A 20,520-nucleotide genomic window follows, 5' to 3' on the forward strand; every position below is an offset into this window, starting at 1 on the left:
GCACAGTAGAAATACAAACTCTATGTACATGGATTATGTTTATTCAAGCTGCAGGGTTTTTGTTTGAGTGCTGGGAAATCCCAGTGATTATTCTAGTATCCAGCATATGTTAATGATAACCATTATTTTAAGATCTCTTTAAGATGAAGGAGATGTCCTCATAGTGTCCAAATGTAATAAGAATTTACAGCAGGTCTCATGGCATGAGAAATATATTGCCCAGCTTGAGAATTATAAGGTGTCAGGAATGTGTGTGTCTGTGAGTGTGTGTGTTTTCTACTTGCTCCTTGCTGTAATAATCCTTCCTGCAAGCATTTGACAGCAGGGCTCTGGTCGCGGTCACCCCTGATGTACCTGCAGCTAATCCTATCCCACAACTGATGTCACTGTAACCAACCCTGTCACAGCACTCAGGGCAGCCTCAGCTCCATCCTGACATCTCAGTCACACCTCTCCATCGTCTCCTCCCTCTCCTATCTGCTCCCTTCTTGTCCTTGCTTGACTTTATAAATGTGTTCTTCTTCTTTTTCTTCTTTTTCTTCTCCCCCCCCCCCTCCTCTCTTTTCTGGCTGACTGACAGACCCCCTGCCCTGCTTTTTGTCTTGTATCTTACCTAATAACATACTCCGACTCCTTCACCCCTGTCTCTTCTGCTGTTCTGCATCTTATCATACATTTCTACCATGATAGGAACAACACAGCCCCCCCATCCCGTGAGCTTTGATTTGCTTGACATTTCCACCTCCTCTCCCTCGTACCTCTTTCTTTCTCTTTGTCACCTGCTGTACCCACCCACGCACCACTATCTTTTCCTGCCCTGGTGCCACCAGAAATAAATCCAGCTACAGGTCGTCTGTCACAAAACAGAAATTGCATTGTGTACCTGTCACCGGTGCTCACATTTTCACCGCACCCAGAGGAATGACTGTCTACTCCTGTTCTTTCCCCTCCTGAACCCCCTTCCCCCTCCCATCCTCTCCCTTAATTCTTTGCAGAGAGTAAGCTGCGAGTGCAGAAGACCAACCAGTCTCAGATGTACCCGGAAGACAGTCGTGTCAGGATCAATTGCTCCATCGCCTCCCAGACCAGCCAGGACTCCCAGCATGCCGTGCTGTGGTACGTGAGGCGCGCGTCGGGATCAGAAGCCGATGAACTCCTCCTGAGGATCGAACGCTCGGGGGCCTTCGAGTACGGCGCCTACGCAGACGAAGAGAGACTGCGGCGTCGTGTGCAGGCCGAGAGGCTGTCGCCCCGCTCCTACGTGCTGACGCTGAACAGGGCAGAGAGCAGCGACTCCGGGACCTACTACTGCCTGGTGGAGGAGTGGCTGAGCGACCCAGATGGAGCCTGGTATCGCCTCGCCAGGGAGTCCTCGGGGTTCACGGAGGTTCTGGTCAGACAGCCAGGTGAGTGAGCGGTCATAACTGCCGTCCTCTTCAACAAAATGCTTATTTATTCCCACTGCAGGGAGGCAGCAGCTGCCACTTTAGCCTCACATATTGTCCTGTTTTAGATCAGTTGAACATAGTTTAGCTAATCCCTCCTCCGAATGGCGCTCCCCACCTCACCTTGCCTCCGAGTCCCACGCCATGCTAGGCGTAAGGCCTCAAGGCCGTCTCGCTCTGATGACCTTACACCTGCCCTGGGCAGAGCTCAGGTGGCAAAAAAAATGGGTTGAAGTCATGCCAGCTGTCATATGACACGCCAGAGGGCAAAGCTTGGCTCAGGCGGAGAACCAAATCCTCATGTCCAGTACTCAAAGTGCTCAAAGCCATGATGTACCTACTGCCAGACCCTGACTTCCCGCCTCATGACAGCTACCTCAAGTGCACGCCACCTCACATTTTCTCCCTTGACTGGGTTTCCTTGAATGTTTTTTTTATTTATTTTTTTACTCCCACCACAACCTACTTTCCATTCATATACAAAACTGAATACACCAAAAATGCAAATAAAAACAACCAAGGGTGTAGGTTTGCATACAGACGGCAGGAACATGTCCCCACCAATATTTTTGGGAGGACAGGCACGCTAGCGTTTAATTGGCTGAGAGGGTGGAGACACTAACTGCCAGTGTGGAGGCGAGAGCAGATCAGTGTGTGGTAAGTTGCTAGGTGGGTGGTAAAGTAACCAGCCAGCAGCCACTGTGTTTTAAAATGAAAACCTGTGAGCTACCTAACATCACCAACATTATTAGACTGTGGATTATCAGCATGTTGTAACTTGTCATAGTGGAGCTTGTTTTGAATTTTTAATGGATGCTGTTGACAAGTAATTTCCTAAAGTTTACTTTTCTTATGAATAGTGCTTATGTAAATGTCAGTACAGGTATTAATGTAAAAACAGGTAATATGTTAAGGAAACAATTCAGATGACAGCATTAAAAAATGTGTTGTTGTTGTCTCTCTATCAATGTCAAAGTGACCAAAGCTACGCCCTTGACAACAACCCATCCGCCCATGGCACTTCCCTTGTTTGTACAGCGCTACTCGACACACTAGCTGAAGGTGACTCTTTTTCAGACATCACTGAGAGCAGAGTTCTTCTGCCAGGTGTCCTGTTTGCAATGCAGAATGAAGTCCATGACATGGCGTGTGTCCAGCTAGAACGTGAGGATCCAAACGTCTGCTCCTAAGCCAGCAGGGCAAGAAAAACTGCCTGTTTTTTTTTTGTTTTTTTATGTAGGCGTAGATGTGAACTTGACACTGCCCCCCACACTTAATGAATCTTCACCACACGTACAGATGCAGAAATTTGCAACCTAAGCATATGTATTGGGTAAAGTAAATTCTTCACAGCCATGTTTTAACTTTTAATGATATGTAAACGTGTCCACAAGATGAATAGAATATGTATATACAGTATAAACATCATGGATATTCATCCGGAGCTTTAAAAAATGCATTCACTTTGGAAGCCGTCCAGGAATCTGCCCATCAAGAGGAAAGATGAGGGGAGATGTGTGCCAGCACTGACCGTTTTTTCCTGCTCTCCCGCTGTCCTCTCCGCTTCTCATTTTGCTTTAACAAGGAGACTGTTCCAAACTGTGCTAGAGGAGCCTGAGCAAGCCAGGTCTTTACTGCCATTCTTTTTAACTGCAGTGGAACTGGGTCATTGTACCACCCCTGAAGGCCTGTCATATACTTATACAGGAAGACACACTAGCCTTGGGGTAGGATCAAACCTTGCTGAAAAGCTCAAAGTTGAGTGATAGCTGTGGGCAGCACTGTGGGATTTATTTATTTTTATCTTCTTTTTTTTCCACACTTGCAAAGTTTTTGTGCCACTGTATATAAGCATGTGCTGTTTTTACACTGCAGCTAACACTCAGTCCGTCTACTAATTATAGTCTTGACACAATAAAATAAGTTGTTGTGTCCAAAGTTCAGAAGGGAAAAAATTTAGATTAATGATCAACAGTTAACTCACTTGAATAGTTTTCTCATTCAAGTAATTGGAAATGTCGCCTCAGATTTTTAGACCCCATCAGAAGATGAAAATCATGTGGATTTTTGACTCAAACGACTCGTTGGTTACTAAAATAGTTCATTTTCAATAATCGTATTAATTAATTGATAGATTGTTTCAGCTCTTGTTGACATGGTTATCAAAAAGCAGCTGTTCATGTTACTCTGAGTGATATTTTTGTGTTGTGAATATTGATTTGTGCTCTGTTGCAAATTAATGCTCCAATACTTTTTCTGACCCCATCTTTTTCTCTCTCCGTCTCTGCAGAAGTTCGACTGCAGGTGGAGGAGTTGGAGTCAAATGTGACCGTGGAGGAGTCCGGTTCGATCCGGCTGGGCTGTAGCATTCCTTCCCAGTCGTCCCGAGACTCCCGCTTCTCCGTGTCCTGGTACGTGGAGCACTACGAGGACGACGAGGACGGCGACAACCAGCCTGGTGAGGAAGAAGCGGAGCAGGAGTGCGTGTTCTCCATTGGCCACGATGCCGTTTTTGGAAACGGCAACTGCAGCCCCAGGGAGGAGGCGGGGCCTAACTCCCGCCTGCAGTTCGAGAGGATGGCCTCTGACCAGTACAGCCTGACCATTCAAGGAGCCCGGCCGACGGACGCAGGCAGGTACTACTGCCGCGTCGAGGAGTGGCTACTCAACCCGCGCAACGCGTGGTACCACCTGGCCACCAACAACTCTGGGTTCACTATTGTCAATGTGCTGCAGCAAGGTACGTCTTTAATTAACTAAATCCTTTGAGCTTCCCTCAGTGGAGATGAAAATGAACACTGTGACAAAGCAATACTTGGATCAATGGCTCTCTTCAGATAGCAGGATAGGATTAAATTTTATTGCAGACCCTTTGAATCCTTTGTCTCATGCTAAATTCTGGCATATTTCCCGCACCTAATATGTCCTCTTTGTTACAGTATATGAAACATGATAATATTAATAGTCCAATTAAGGAGCTCTCAGATAATCTGAATGTCATCTCTGCCTCCTCACCCACCAACCCACCCACTCACTCCCCAAGTCATAACATTTATTTTGAAGATTGGAACAACCCCAGTTAAAAGCAGAGCCAGACATGGCCACCCACTGTTTAGCATTAAAGCAGACTGATTAATGTCGTCAAAAACAGCGCTGGGATCTAAAGAATTCATTCACCAGCGGTTACATCTAGATGAAGATGATCTGTAGCTGTAAGAATATAAGAAGTAGCCTCTACACGTTGACTCGTTAAATCCAATCAAAAAGCCAGTTTCCTTCATCAGCAATAAGTCAGTGACAAATTCTTCTTTTTATATTCTTATATCTCTGTTTATTTTATGCAAATGACCAAAGGTGCATAAGAATTTCACTGTGATTACTTTTAATTATATGTGACAAATAAAGTAAACTTGAAACTTGAACTTCATTTTCACCAGAACAGCAAAAATGGCTTCTTCAGAAATTGTGATTTTTTTTTCCAACTCTCTCTCTCTCTCTCTAAACAGTGTCCACCCTCCAGTCAGTGGTGTGCTCCAACGACTCCCTCTTCTACTTTGTCTTCTTCTACCCCTTCCCCATCTTCGGCATCCTCCTCATCGCCTTGCTCCTGGTGCGCTACAAGAGCCGCAACAACAGCAAGAGCCAGGAGGGCAAGAACGGTGCCCCCCTCCTGTGGATTAAAGAGCCTCACCTCAGTTACTCCCCCACCTGTTTGGACCCACCTGCACTCAGCCTGCACCCCGGCTCTGTTGACTAAGCGAGGGACACCCCCGAAACCCCCACCCCCTCCTGTCTCGCACACATTGCGGATCTAGCCGACACAATGCCAGGGAGCAGATCTGGACTACACCTTCAGACCTTACCGTCGTTCACCGCTGTGTTGAATTAGTCAATCAGTTGATCAGTTTTAAAATTCCTACCCTGGTGGCTGCCTGTTTTATGTTGATAACAACAACTGTGTGTGTGTGTGTGTGTGTCTGGGTGTTTGTGTGTGTGTGTGTGTATGTGTGAGGGTGGGTGTGTGGACTAGAGTGAGTGTGCCATGTTAGCACAATGAATTGTGTGAGTGCAAATTGAAGGGCAAGAGAGTTACATGAGCCTCTCTCATTTTTTGTTTGTTTGTTTTCTGTGAAACTTTATCTCATACCTGCATTTTGGTTTTTATTACACTGAATATTTGTCTATTTTTCAAAAGAGGAAAAAAGTAAAAAAAAAAAGAAAAAAAGAAATGCGCACATGAGATCATTGGCCAATCCATGAAGAACATTTAAGAGAAGAGACTCTATAATCAACTCCGGCTTCGAGCGGTTGCCAAAAAAAAGTCTCCGCACTGATCCAAGAGCAGCCACAGCCTGGCCCACTATGTTGGTTGCCATAGTGATGCTCTGCGCCCACTGACTCCGTAGCTGATGACTTGGTTTCCAGCCTGCATAGAGACAAAGGCAAGGACACACAAGTCTGTGTCCTAAGTGAGGATGTGTGTATGTGTGTTGGCCCACCTGCCTCCACAATGAATTTGCCTTGGCAGACAGAAACAGGTCCTGGTGCGCTGCTTAAACACTGCCAGACACTCTGGCCTTAGTGAGAGACTGCTCCGCTCTCCTCTTCTATCCTCCTCCTCTCCAAGAAGGAGACGGCGAAAGAGAACAAGAGAGGGAGGGAGGTCGGAAATGACGGAGAATAAATGAACAGCTCTCTCTCCTGCTGAGGATATACGTCCTTTAAGACAGAGGATTTTTTTTTTCTTGTGCCAAGTCCTCCTTATTTCCACGCTGTCGTCTGCTGCCAATGTTTGAAGTTTTAAAGAGGGGGGAGAGACGAGCTGATTGGTTCTGAGGCAGATTGTAAATATGTCTGCTTACCTCCTGCTGTGGGTTTAGGGGCCTGGTGGGCAAAAGGTCAAATTTTTACACTCATGTTAAGTCAGTTGAATTGTCCTTCTTAAACTGCACAGTGGGGGTCATTGACTGAAATTAAATTCTTGCACATTTCTTTAAGTTGCCCAGTTTGACCACTCCGTCATCTTGTCTTTAAAAGATACCAGACGCTCAAAAGATGCATATTAGTTTTTGAAAAAATGCCTTTTGATCTGTTAAGAGCCACACTGAAGATTACTAATGTGTAGATGTGTCGTAAGACACTCTGAAAATGTCATCTGCACATTAGAAGGAAACAAAAACGATGGGTGGGAGCAAATGTTTGACTTTTGTGTTTATTTTAAAGATTTTTCTATTTATTGTTTTATACTACTTTGCATAGCTTTGTAAAATTTTCTTTTTCTTTTTTTTTTGCTTTGAAATTCTCTAAAAACTGTGCTGCTTGTGTTGCCAGGCAACTGCACCAAGCAGATTATGTCAATAGCCTGTGTGTTGGCAATGTGGTAGATGTAGAAATGCTAGATTTGTCCTGCGCATTGCAGTCTGTAGCATTTCATACCAGATTGTCAAGTTTGGTCAGTGTCAATACACTGTATATCTATATCTATAATGGAATTTACTGTGGCTTTACATGTACAGTAGAACAGACGAGTCACAAAAATGGATTCACTTACTGCTTTTTTGCTTGAGTCGCGTTTATTTAGTGAAATGTGATGTAACACCTAGGTAGGATGTTTGAACAAAGACGGCCGAAACCGAACTGTTTAAAAAAACGTCTTCTAATCATGGATTCTAGCTGAGGGTGCACCTCCTCAGCTCCCCTGACGCAAGGCAGAAGGGTTGAAAATCTGCGTCACCTCCCCCTGGAATGCAATGAGCCAGGCGAGGTGAGAAATCCTCCTCCCGACCTGGGCCCTAACCCTTTCACTGCCAGACTGGACATGAAAACTCTTGAAAAACTTGACATTGTTGTCTCAATCGTGTCAACATGTATATTGCATGACAATACTGAAGGAGAAATTTTGATGTTTTGTAAACTTTGAACTCTTTGAGCATCGTGTTTGTGTGACGGAGCAGTGCCCCGAACCCCCCACACTTCCCCACCCCCCACAACCGTCCCACCCCCAACCTCCTGAGCTGACAGTCAACACAAAGCCCAGCCCCCTCGTCATTTTACGATATCTGAGTGGCGATGACGCCCCTTTGAACCTGTGAAGTAGTCTATTTCAAGAATGGGTGTTTGTTGAGATTGTGTTTGATATTATTGCTCATATTTGTCCTCTTAAGGCTTTGCTTTAATGCAGCACTTCATTAAACCGATTTATGTCATGAAAAGCCAAAAGGTACAGCTGATACTGACACAAGCCACCGTCTCCTGAGATTTCAACTTCCTTCACTGTTTTATCCTAATTAACCAGAGCATTTCAAGTAGACTGCAGTGTTTCAGATGGAGTAGAGCTGGTGCTATTTAGTCAGGGGAGTCAGAAATTTGAAGCGTGTGCAGCAAATCCAGCTACATCTAAATTGATAAATGCCCATCCATTAATCGCTGTCTACTCATGACAAAACATGTGTTATGTATTTTCATTATAGAGATATGATATGATTTTTTTTTTTTTTTAAGAATTTGGTTAGTGCGCACACTGGACCTCAGAAAGCATCGAATGAAAGCGGTGCGCAACTAGAAAGGACAGGTAGTTCATGCACTGAATATTGCAAGCTCAAGTATTTTGATGGGGCAACAACTATAAAAGTGTTACTCACACCCGTGTGAGAGGAAACAAAGATAAGTCCAAGTACAATTAGGAGAACACATGATACAAAGACCTATAGCAAAAACATTACCCACTATACTCATAAAACTAGCCAATAGAGCATCCAGAGTGTGTATTTGTGTATATATACTGTATAATACACATTTCTGAAAAATGCACAGTTATAGAAATATGTACGATGTTGTGATTGTGCATGAGGAAGATGCATTTACAAATATCTAACTGTCCTTCTAATACTCTGTATGTATACATGTATATCTCTACTATATCCATTGTTTCTCTCACATGGTGTTGGCCTAACAAAGACCTTTGTGGTCAAAGTGTTGCTTCATTAAGTTGCAATATTCAGTGTGTGAACTTCTCTTTTTCCATTATAAACAACCTTTAGCCTCCCATTGCTATTTGATGCAATGCTAGTGCAAGGCAGAGGTTTATGTATAAAACAGCAGGGAAGCCATTCTGTGCATTTCCAGGCTCCAGTATCTCCAGTAGGAATAATTGATGCAGCTGTTAGTAAGGTCTGATGTGATTTGATGGTAATGGCTGGATAGCTTATTGACTCGCATTTGCTCCGGCAGTAAATGCTAACATGAAGCCGCTTTCAGTTTTTCACAAGCGAAAGAAGCTTATTTGTTGGTTGAAAGATTGATTTATTTTTTCATAAATCTTGAACATTCCTACGGTGCCACTGAACAGCTGCTCGAGCTTCGCTGAGTAAAAGATTAGAAACAAAAAAATCACATAATCCCAGACATAGTTTGTTCAAAATACAACTCATTTGATCTTTTCCAGACTTGAGCCAGAAAGTGTAGGGCATGGTCGTGGTGTGTGAAGTCACAGCGCTGCCACCACCGCCGCCATCATTAGAGCTGTACATGAACCTTGAACAGAATTTTTTGTTTGTTTGTTAAATAATATGAATACCATCCAGTGCTGCCTCCCAAGGTTCCTCCAGATGTTCTGACAGTGTTGTAGCTGCGTTTCGAGGGCTGCATGTATTGGCTGTGTGCTGGCTCCAGATTTAGGTGTAAAATAGTTTGTGGTGATGTTTTCAGTTCAGCCAGTGACTGCTTTTATTTTCAGTGATGTATTTTTATATGACCATGGTTTGTTTGTTTTTTTCTTTTCTTTTTTTTCTTTTGTTATTCTAATAGTTGCCATCGTGACCATTAAAAAGGCACTTTGCTATTGTCAGTTTATTGCAATAAAATACATTCAGTGCATCTTCCTGGTTTTGTTTTCGACAATATGTTTTTTTTTTGTTTTTTTGCAGTATTTGGACATGAGTTGTTATAACAACATATCGATCCACATCAAGCATGATGTACTAAAATGCTACCACAGCACCCTTCCCAAACATCTAGTTCTGCTATAGCTGTAAGCAAAAGGTTAATGTCCTGTAGGCAGCAGGGTCTTGCTGAGTTGGCGTGGGATTTTAACCTCTGAGCCCCTCAACATCATGAAGGTTTATTTACTCCTCATGTTCGGTCTCTGAGTCTCTGTGTCTTTTTTGAGTAGAGACGTAGAGAGGGATTGGGTCAGCAAGTCAGAGGATAAATGATGCTTAGAGGGCCTCCTCTAAGTTAACCAGGCGCTGTTTTGACAGCCTCAGCAAATCACGTCTCAGCATTCATAACTCATAACCAATGCAGATGGACTCCCTCACTCTTCCTCCCCCCTCTCTCCCTCTCACATATAGAAAAAACCTTTCCAGAAGGAAACTGCAGTCTTCCACCAATCCATGCCATTCATAAACATCTCCCGTGAATTCATATTAACTCTTACTATTGATGCACACATACCCAATGAAGGCAAGGACGAATGCCCCCACCTGTTCCATAAATCATGGTGACATACAGTAAGGGAGAATGGCATTCACTGCAAGAGGAATCATAGGTTGGTTTTTGCTTGTGGAGTAACTGGATCATTTTATGGATTCTGTGATGCATGAAAGTTCCCCTGCAAGAGTTTTTTTTTTTTCTTGGTCAGTTCTTGACAAAACAATCCATCTTGACTGAAAGAGCTCCCACACTCAAAGTTCTTTTGATGCTGCAAGCGCTGATCGCAGGCACACAGATACTGCCGATGTTATTGTCAGCCAGCGCCATCATAACTTCACAGGATGCAAAAAAAACACCACCAAATCCTCCCCCCTTTGAGCGCTCCATGTCCCACTTTCTCCCTGATTGTTGTTCTGTCTCCATTTTGTCAAGCGTGCACCCTATGAGGAAAGATCTGTTTTGCATAAAAGTAAGCAACGTGCACAAATCTATAGTCCTCGCTGAGAACGCAGACACCAGAGGGCACACATGGGCAGACAGTACTTAACGATCCAGAGCAGCAGGGCAGCAGTCAGGCAAATAGATTATGATTTATTACCAGTGAGAGAGGTCGCACTGAGGAGAATGCGAAGAGAGATAATGTCTTCTTCTGATTTCACTGTGATGAGCTCAGATGCATAGTAACAAGGACAGCGAGGAAAAATCCATTAAGTCTGGTAAAGATCAACAACATCCAAGTGTGAATAGCAAAAGGGAAATATGTGCTTATGTACTAAAATATGTTCAGTGAACACACACTATATATATATAGAGAGAAGCTGGATAGACAGGTTGTTCTGTTCTTAGAGATGAAGACATAAGGGAGGCAAAGCTAAAAAAAAATAAATCAACAGCTTGTGGAGTGTGACTGGTCTGCTGAGGCCTGTGCGCAGCCTGTTGCATTCACCTCAGTGTGGCGTGACTCACTCAGTGATGTATGTGTGAGTCAGGCAGAGCCATCTTAGCACATGGATTGTAACATTCCTGTTTCAAAAGTAGAGTGTTGGTTTTAAGTAGTGATGTAACACAAGTCAGCAATAAAAGGAGGCGGAGAACCGATGTACCACCTGTGCTGCAGAAAATAGCACTTATTATGGATGGGTCTGCAGCAGTCTTCTAGGACAGTGTGATGTCTGTAAGTTCTGCTGAAAAAAAACAATCAATAGGTGTATTAAGGGCTTGTTAGTTAAAGCTGTTAGGATAGAGAATAACAACGATCAAGCACATGCTGATGATCATCATGGAAACTCACAGATGAATCACATGCAACACAAAACACACAAGACGCGCGCTGACATCCAAACAACAAAAACAGTATGGTCCCACATCATTCATTATGAATTAAAAACACGCACAAATTTGCAAACACACTATTCTCATCGCATCCATAATTGATACACTCTAAAATTGTGTGTGCAGTTCCACTGCTTCTAAGATGGAGTAAACTGATGCTAAGGTTGCTGCTACGGCAACATTCCCCTGGGATGTCTGCATTTAGTCTCTGTAGTCTCTGAGGCCCTGTAGAAGCCCGGAGATTCAAATAAGGAGCTAATTAACAGTTCCTGGCGTTTGTTGTTTTATTGAGAATTTAAATGAACATTTAATGTCTGATAGGTAGAGTGACCTTGCGAGATTCATTATTCCTCAGCCAGGGCCATTTTATCTTGACCTGTCCTGCTAACGCTTGCTTAAAGCATGTAAATGAGTAGAAGTTGTTTGAAATGCTTCTGGGTGCTCAAGCAGATAGAGGGAAGATAGACTACTAAAGCATTTCTTAACGTGGCTGGTCTGCAGTGATGTTGGCAAAGCTCTGAGGTTATACTGGGGCTTTAAAGTAAACAGCCACTTGCTTAAATGTTCAAAAACATTACAGAACCAGTGTTTAGAATTTAGGGATTGATTTGCAGTAATATCGCTTGCATTTTCATTAGCTTTACAATGACACTCCGTATACTGTAGGGAGCAGATGGTCTTCCATCCAGGCTAGCATGTTGCACCGCCATGCTGCTATAGCCCAGAATGGAAAAACCAAACTCTGACTGTAAGAAGGGCCTCTCTGTTTTTTTTTAAACATTAGTCTACTTGAAAGTCATAGTGGCTTCTATACACTTTGAGATCATAATGTAACAAGGTGGTTGCAATGTGCAACCTCACCACTAGATGTCACTAAATGCCACACATGTTTCCTTTAATACACTAATGTTCAGCTGGTCCAGTATGATGTTTACTGTGTACCCACGTTTCGAAACTTGCTACTTCAAGTAATATGATTAAAAGCGACAAATGTGGACATCAAAGTGGGGCTGAGTCTTGAGTCCTCATTTATAGCAATATGTGGCAGCCTATAGCTCATACTCTACAGTCAACCAGTTTTGCTTCAGGGAGGAGCAAAGAGATCTGTGGTAATGTTATTCTAAGCAAGTTGTTTTTTTAATTGTTAATAAGACTGCACACTCAATCAGATGAGGCCTTTATGCATAAGTAAAGGTGGTAAAAACAGCGAGCTAATCAGCAATGTGCGTGTTGTTCTCCTGTGAGACACCAAGTAATTATGAATGAGCAGGAGCAGGCAGCGCAAGTCCACTAATGTGCCTTTAGTGCTGAGGATGAGGAGAGGAGGAGAAAGATAGGATTCCACTACTATATAATGATTCAAGGAGGGGGGAAGGGTGAATCACTGAGGCAAAGAGAAGGCAGCAGGGAATAGATAGGAAAAAATAAATGGCAGAAGAAGAAAAAAAGAGAGGAACCGTAAAACCCACGTTCCTCTGGGACAGCTGGTTCACACTGAATCTTTGCATGAGCCCATTGAATATTTGACAGAATATATTATAGGGACTCCTTATCCAGTGATTCATCTCTCATGATCATGAATGCGGTTAAGGGTACTAGTAGTATCATAATGCTCACCAAGGCCCTGGTGTAAAATTGGCAGATGTGGATTTAACACTATTCAAACTAAGTGTAGCTGCTCCCAGTAGTAGTAGAAGTGTGTGTGTGTTCCTGTGGGTTGGACGTAACCCCTGCGGTCTAACAAGACGGCCTCTGGAGGGGCCTGCTGTTTGGTGATCCGACTGCTTTTGCTGCGTGGTTGTACACACCATAGTGCTCTGTTGAAGTCTGCACACACCTTTGCCATGAACTGCATGAGACGTTCCCGCAAGGCAGCGCTCTGAAGATCAAAAGCTCTACATGATGGCTGTCTAACTCATTTTTGGTGTAAAATCTTTTCTGGACTTGCAGTATCTGCCCTCTTTCTTGAACTCTGTGTGTGTGTGTGTGTGTGTGTGTGTGTGTGTGTGTGTGTGTGTGTGTGTGTGTGTGTGTGTGTGTGTGTGTGTGTGTGTGTGTGTGTGTACTCTATGGACATGCCCACTGACCGGCTGTGTGAAGGATCAAGGCCGCTCATACACTTGACCAGCGAGGAAAGGCCTCTCAAGTGTTGATGGATCTCTGTCCATTCTGCTGTGTCTCTGCCCTCCCCCACCCATTACTGCTTTTAACTGCACATGACAGCACCTGCAGATGGTGTTGTCATGGCATCAGAGCGAGAAGTCTCACATGAGTGACTTTGATGTATAAGTTAGGGCCCTGCATGTGAGGTATGTACTGTACTGTATGTGTGTGTCTGTGGACGTGCGAGTATCCTCCATACACTAATTCTGTTACTGTCACAACCTGCTTACAGCTCTTTATTTTCTCTCTATTTTATTTTTTAATAATTCAACAACACTGTGTAAACATTAAAATATAATCTGGGGGGGGGTGAAGCAACTGTCAATTAACTGATAATGAGACTGCGACATGGCTTAAGGAGTGTGGAGCATGTGTAGGTGCTGACTACTCCTGCACACTGAATTGTGTCCCTGTCTGTGAGAAGCGGCAGCGACACAGGCAGACAAAACGCCTGTCATCATCCATTAGAGCAGAAATCAGTCACAGGAGATTTCCTCATGATGTATAAAATGCATGTATCACACACAAACTCCCCTGCTGCGTGCACGTCACCCTTTACGGACCTGTACGTGCACATATACAATCATCCAATGTGGAAAAGTGATGACATTATCTGCCATTATATGTCACGTCGAAATGAAAATACAGATTTTAGGCATCAATATTTCAACAGCCTGTGAACTGCCTCCAAGACATGCGCTGCATTATTGAAAGCGAGCTGCTTGCAGTTTGAAGTATGTCATGGGTGATTCTCATTGACATGAAGGTTTCCTTCAGCAGACAAAGACGTAAGAGATACTGTTGACATGTCTTTAGTCTTCCTGGGTGTCCTGAGGAAAACAGAGAGGCTCCATATCCCAGGCTGGCTCAACAGATGTTATATTTCAAACTTGCAGCCATCACCATATCCTTGCTCAGTGGCACCACTACCGCACATGATCCACTTGACTAACACTAACTTTATCAGTGTTTTGTTTCAAACTGGTTCGTCAGAAGAGAGGCAACATGTAAAACTGTGTTAGTGAGTGTTTTAGTATGCTAATAGAAACAAGACTGTTAAATTTCAATTATTTTTGGCAGAACCAATTTCTCAGCAGCTTTCTGCAGCCAATTCTCTGCTGCGCTGTTAGTGACGCTGTTCACACCGCAGAGGGCGGATGCATTATAGATTACAACACTGTGGTTCTAAAAGCCGTGTTGAATATTTGTTCACGCTCACAAATTAATAATATATGCTTACGATTTCATTATGATTTCTTACTCTGACTAGGATTCCCCTCTATGTGGCGTGTTTGTCCAAATTTGCCATCTAGTGTTGAAGAAGGAAATTACACAGCCTCATAGTGCATATGGCTATATGCATCTTGTTTAAGAAAACAAAATTAGATATTAATCTAAGTATCATTTCTGCAAAATACAGTGGATTGCAAATGAATCCAATCGTATATAGCGTCATTATCATTAGTTACATAAAAATTATTGCCACAGCTGACAGGAAGTGTACTGTGGTGAGCAGAAAAGCCTCTCAGAATGAACATGCTGCACCATGAGGGCGTATGGGCTACAACAGTCAGATGGTAACAGATGAAGACTGGTCCGATGGATCTGGATTCCTACTGAGTCAACACTGTGAATCCATGGATCCAATCTGCCTTGTGTCCACAGTCTAGTTAGCTTGTGGTAGCGACAGTGTAACCGAGCGTTCCTCGGCTTGCCACAGCCCAGCCTGAATATTGCTGCTAACCATGGGCATCCTTTTGTGACCACAATTTACCATCCTCTAATGGCTACTTCCAGTGTGATAATGCACCATGATAATGAGTTCAGTGAACTTCAGTGGCCTCTCTTGACAACAGATCCAGGCCCCAATAGGGCACCTCGGGGATGCGGTAGAACGGGAAATTAGTTACGTGCAGGAGCATCTGATAAATGTGCAAAAAGGATGTGATGCAGTCATGTCAACATGGTCTCACAGGGAAGTTTGAACATCTTGTTGAATCTATAAAAAGTTGAGTCTGTTTAGAGAGCCGAGGGAGGCTGCAGCACTGTGCTTAGTGAGTGTACATTCAGATAACATATTCATGTTCACTGTTTTATTAAACCTTTGCTACAGTGCTTGTGCTTGTACTGTGGTTGTCTTGAAATATAATGAGGAGATATAAGACGGCCTTTTCAAACAGGAATCCTTACACTGGATTATATATTTAAATTATTTAATGTCAACAGATAACTCAGTCTACCACATCCGGTCAGACCCAGCAGAGAGGCTGCTTTCCATTAACCATTAACCAAGAATAATGATCTGTGGGTGAAATTCTGTACTTTGCTGTGTATTTATTATACACATCTGACTCGCTGTATTTCTGCATCCTGTCTTCCTTCAAGTTTGGTCGGATTCACATTCAAGGTCAAATTCTACACATCGATGTCCTTGGATTTTTTGTTTTGTTTTGTTTTTAATCTGCAAAAACCAAAATCTCAGAATTTAGTAGTGTAACAATATTTTTTTTTTGCTCATTAGCACAAGAAGGTTTTAACTGGTCCATTTCAACAAAACAGTGAAAGATTTAAGATGTACGAAACATGATTTCAGATGGATGTCTGAAAATTACTAATCACAGTGTTCCTTGGGTGATCTGATCTTATTGCCATGATCAATTGATACTTACAGTTTACAGTGCAAGACAAAACGATATTGGGAATGTTTACAGATGAGAGATCAGCATTAGGTCAGATTCCAGTCTCAAAATCATGACACTCACTTTGAATTAACTGTTCAGGAAGGAGAGACTGTGGAAGGACAGGATGAAGTCAGACAGTTTTGTAGAGGCACGATGCAGCTTCACACACATGACAGTGTTTTTAAGATTTGGCCGTCTGCGCCCACGCTGCTCCCACCGCTACCACCCGACCTCTACCCCAGAAATGTCCGTATTGAGTCTGTCCCACCGGCTGCTGTGGTGTGTCGTTAGGACGGGCTGGTAGTAGTGTCGCCGTGGGGATCTCCACAAAGAGGACATCTCAGCGGTCAAGCGAGCGTTTCTGGATCGCTTCGGCCACCACGGTGCGCAGAAGAGAGATGACAGAACGAGGGTCGTCGCTGCCTATCACTGCGCTGCCCGACACTATCATGTTGGCTCCAGCCTGAGGCAAATATGATAATACACACAATATGAGAGAAGCGCCAAAAAAAAAAAAAAAATCAATAAACAGTTTTTTGGGAAATGATTTGAACATGCTGTACTGTTTGTAGTCCTCACCTCTGCACACTTGTGAATGGTGTCGGGGCCAACCCCTCCATCTACTTCAATGTCTAGAGAGGGAAACTGACTCCGCAGCCAGCTCACCTGGTTACAGAAACAGAGATCAAAATCCACCATTCACTTGTACAACAATTCACATGAGTGCAAAGAGACACAGTGCTCCGGATTAAAAGCACAGATGTCCTCAACCAGATTGTAACGCCAGTCAGACAAAACTACTGCGCTTTGGTTAACAGATGCTTCTATCAGGCCGTTATAGACATTTACACAACATCCAACAGATGCCTCCACAGTCACAGCGAGTGGAGGCATCCACAAGGCGAGAGGGGGGAGAAAAAAGCACTTCAACTGAAAATAATTTTATTTTGTAATTATATAATGGGACTGTGAGGTTTAGTAGAAATATTTATGGACACTGAATCTCACATCATTGGGAAAGTGAAATCTAACCCAACATTTCTGCGATTTTAGTCTGCATTTTAGAGTTTAGTGGATGTGTCAAAGAGCGATAGACGTAATGTATAACCATCTTATTGAGATAATAGTTTATATAAATCTATTCCACAGTTACTTTGACTCTGCTTCGCTAATATCTTTGTTACAGATCACCTAGCAGCTGTCTAAAAGCCCTCCCCTAACAGAAACACTTTAAGATGCAATGATTGTAACACGCATCTGTAGTTGCAGTGGCTCAAAAAACTGAGCAGCAGTTTATTTGTCTTCTCAATTAATAGCATGGTTGTGATGTTGCTAATTTAAGTGAGGCAAATTGTATAAACTATTGTACTTTCATCATTGTGCTGCACATCTGGAATCATGTGTTGACAAATGTTGGGGTATGGTTTACGTTAGGGAGAAGCCAGATTTTTTTTTCCCATATTGGTGGTTTACAATAAGGCAAATGAGCAGCTTGTTCTGTTTGATAACACTGTGTTAATGGAGCTATTTCTACCGGTAGCACTAATGGTTGTTTACTTACACTGGAGGAAATGGTGCAAGTTAAGCATCAAACTACATTCCTCTATTTGTCAAGAAAACACAAATATTGACTCTTGTTTTCCTTCGGTTTGTATCACTTGTTTACTTCTACTGGAGTTAGTATGCTAACCAGCTAAGTCTGGCTCGACCTGTCCTGTCACGCTCTGATACCAAGTCACAGCAGCATCCAAACTGCACTAAAGGAAGTAGCCAGATATATTATAACTTCCTGTATTGTAAATAAGAAAGAAAAAAGAGAAAAACACTTACTTTTGGCATCATGTCCTCCATGAACTTCTGTCCCCCAAAGCCAGGTTCAACAGTCATGACCAGAGCCATGTCGATGTGGTTCGCCCAGGGAGCCATCTCCTCCACCGTTGTACCAGGTTTAATGGCCAAACCCACCTACAACATTCACAGTGTTAATATGACTGCTCATCTACATTCATCTATGTAGCTGATATTTCAACTTTTCCTGTCAATATGATGCAGTATCAATATGTGGTTTCTTAAAGGATGAATTCAACATAAATTTTCCTCATTGGTGAAACTTAACACACACTCTGGAGCTTTACTTCCTCTTGCAGAGCAGGATTGTTTTCTCACCTTCATGCCACTCTCTCTTATTTCCTTGATGAGATTTCCAGGGTTGGTGGTGGCCTCCAAGTGGAAGGTGTACTGGTTGGCTCCTGCTGCAGCCATGGGCTTCACCCACTGCTCCGGCCGGGACACCATCATGTGCATGTCTGCAACATTAACAGTCACATTAACAGTGTAAGGCAAGGCATTCATGATTGGTTTCAATGAAATAACTGGGTTAAGGTTTGCAGGGTTAGTTGTGTGTGTTGTTTCTTACCAAAGAAAGGGTCTTGGCCTACTGACTTCCTCAGCCACTCCACCATGGGATGGCCAAACGTGAGATTGGGGACAAAGTGCCTTTAACACAAGACACAGAGACAAAACCAAACATTAGACTATCAGCTGTTGTGAAAACGACTCATCTTGCACAAACAGTTGCAAAGTAACGTCTTGCGTAAGTGTGGAGGAAGAGGCAAAAGCAGAGGGACAAGGTCTGACTGCCATAGCTCTGAATACAGTATAATGTTTGACAATCTGACGTTTGACACAGAAAAAAAATCCAATTACATAAACGCGGGCTAAAACCAGCTTAACTTTTGACAAGCTCACTTAGCTTGTTGACGTTAGCCAACTTTAGCTCCCTCGCACTGAAACTTCCCACCGGCTTGCTAGCAGTTAGCATGCTCTTATCAATAAGTGCTAATAAACTGACCCGTCCATGACGTCCAGGTGCAGGTAGTCTGACCCGCACTCCATCATCCGGACGCACTCGCTGCCCAGACAGGACAGGTCGCTGCTCAGGATGGACGGACCGATCTTCGCACTGTAAGCCATGCGTGCTGCTGTCACCGCTGCTCTCTGCATGGAGCCAAGAGGAGGCTATAACAAACTAACGCCAGGGCAAGTTAACCGCTATGTAAACCACAACATCCGCTCGTGACTTTCAAAATAAAAGCGGAGGAGAGAAGCGAGTGAAGCAGAGAAACCAAAAATATTATAGCGTCTTTTTTGATAACGAGTAACAAATTATGTCGTCATTTAAAATACTACTAAAATGCCCACAAGTGGTTACCAAACATATTTACAGTGAAGTGACAAGATTTCCCTAATAGGTTACATTGGAAGCAGCCAGAAAAATTAAGGTAGTGAAACAGGTAGGGGATGGGATGTATGTTCATATACAATCTGTGGAATAGAAAACAGCAACAGCATAACAACAGGATAAAAAAAAACAGTTACAATATAATCTGTATGCTGTTGTCTTTAAGTTCTCATTGTTGTATTTTAATTTAAAAAGCACTTCCGGTATTGCTCTCGCTTACCATTGCTACCTTAACAACTCTCTGGCCCATGTTCTTCAGCTTCACTTCCGCCTACAAAATGCAACAGTGCTTACTTTTAACACTAGATGGCGCATAGCTCATACACTTACTCAAATACAATTCAGTGTCTGGCCCATAGACTGTAAAAGTCTGGCCCCATAGGCTGTTTGTTTGTCTCAGTCTTAGGAGAAGTGGATTTAATATGAATGGCTGGATGGTGATAGAGCAGAAGAAGATTGCAGCAATAAAAGCTCTTGTCGGCTTAGTAAAACAGTAAAACTGTGTGAATGATTTTAACAGTGTAGGCTTATCACTGTTTGTTTTCAGCTGATTCATACTCTGAAACATTTTCTTAAGAAATTAGCCTATAACAGACTGCTCTGCGATCAGAATAATAATAAAGGCATTTTCTGAAAAGTCATAAAAGGCAATTCTGTGATCACAGCCTCAACATTTATGTTGGGTTGTTTTGAGTCGAAACACACTTTGTTGGGCAATGTGAGACACAGTTCTGTGTAAACATTGAGAAATAAATCGAGACACAGTTTACTGGTGTAAAATGCATGAAATTGCCAAATCTTTTGAAATGTTGCTCAAGTCAAATGATCCAGAATGCTGTCTGCTCTCTTTGTGTTTGGCTATTGATTTCATGCCCTTAATGCCTCTCTGAGATTTTACAGAGACTTGTTCTTGTCAGCCACCTCTCTCCATCTGTCATTCTGCGACATCGTTGCTTAAAATATTCATCAGATAGATAGCGTAATGGCTTCAGAGCGAAACTTTTTCACAGATGGTGTGCAAGGACACAGACTTCAATGATAGAAACTTGTATGGGCTTTAGAAAAAAAAAACAGGGCTTATTGATTCAAGCGGTTTGCAGGAGCTGGGTGGAGGACAGGTTAGCCTGCAGGGTTATTGCTGTTTGCCAAAGACTTGTGAATCTATTCCTCAAAAGAAAGTAAACCTCTCACAAAAGTGGGGGAAAAGACCAGTAGAACTCTCACC

At 43.0% G+C, this 20,520-nt stretch overlaps 2 protein-coding genes across 2 annotated transcripts in view; one reads left to right on the plus strand and one right to left on the minus strand.

Moving 5' to 3' along the window:
- The window catches only part of igsf3 (immunoglobulin superfamily, member 3), a 65,039-nt gene extending 58,502 nt beyond the window's left edge, over positions 1–6,537 (plus strand). The window contains exons 7-9 of the mRNA XM_083996333.1: positions 996–1,406; positions 3,736–4,185; positions 4,952–6,537. Coding sequence (XP_083852459.1) covers positions 996–1,406; positions 3,736–4,185; positions 4,952–5,202 — 1,112 coding nt within the window. The 3' untranslated portion in view covers positions 5,203–6,537. The remainder of the gene's footprint in view (positions 1–995; positions 1,407–3,735; positions 4,186–4,951) is intronic.
- A 9,032-nt stretch (positions 6,538–15,569) lies between these two features.
- rpe (ribulose-5-phosphate-3-epimerase) lies at positions 15,570–19,069 on the minus strand. The gene is made up of 6 exons (XM_083996180.1): positions 18,906–19,069; positions 18,471–18,550; positions 18,221–18,360; positions 17,885–18,019; positions 16,634–16,720; positions 15,570–16,517 (listed from the first exon to the last, which is right to left on the minus strand). Exons 1-6 carry the CDS (start codon positions 19,055–19,057, stop codon positions 16,395–16,397), a joined length of 717 nt encoding a protein of 238 aa, XP_083852306.1. The 5' UTR covers positions 19,058–19,069; the 3' UTR covers positions 15,570–16,394.
- Positions 19,070–20,520: the final 1,451 nt, after the last annotated feature.

The sequence above is a fragment of the Trachurus trachurus genome, assembly GCF_905171665.1.
Source record: "Trachurus trachurus genome assembly, chromosome: 21".
NCBI lineage: Eukaryota > Metazoa > Chordata > Actinopteri > Carangiformes > Carangidae > Trachurus > Trachurus trachurus.

What these genes read in the sequence shown, in the direction of transcription:
- rpe (XM_083996180.1), bottom strand. Translation starts at nt 19,057, where the DNA reads ATGCAGAGAGCAGCGGTGACAGCAGCACGCATGGCTTACAGTGCGAAG. An exon ending in AGGCCAAGACCCTTTCTTTG is followed by an intron (nt 18,361 to 18,470) that starts GTAAGAAACAAC and finishes TTAATGTTGCAG; the next exon opens with ACATGCACATGATGGTGTCC. An exon ending in CCATTCACAAGTGTGCAGAG is followed by an intron (nt 16,518 to 16,633) that starts GTGAGGACTACA and finishes TATTTGCCTCAG; the next exon opens with GCTGGAGCCAACATGATAGT.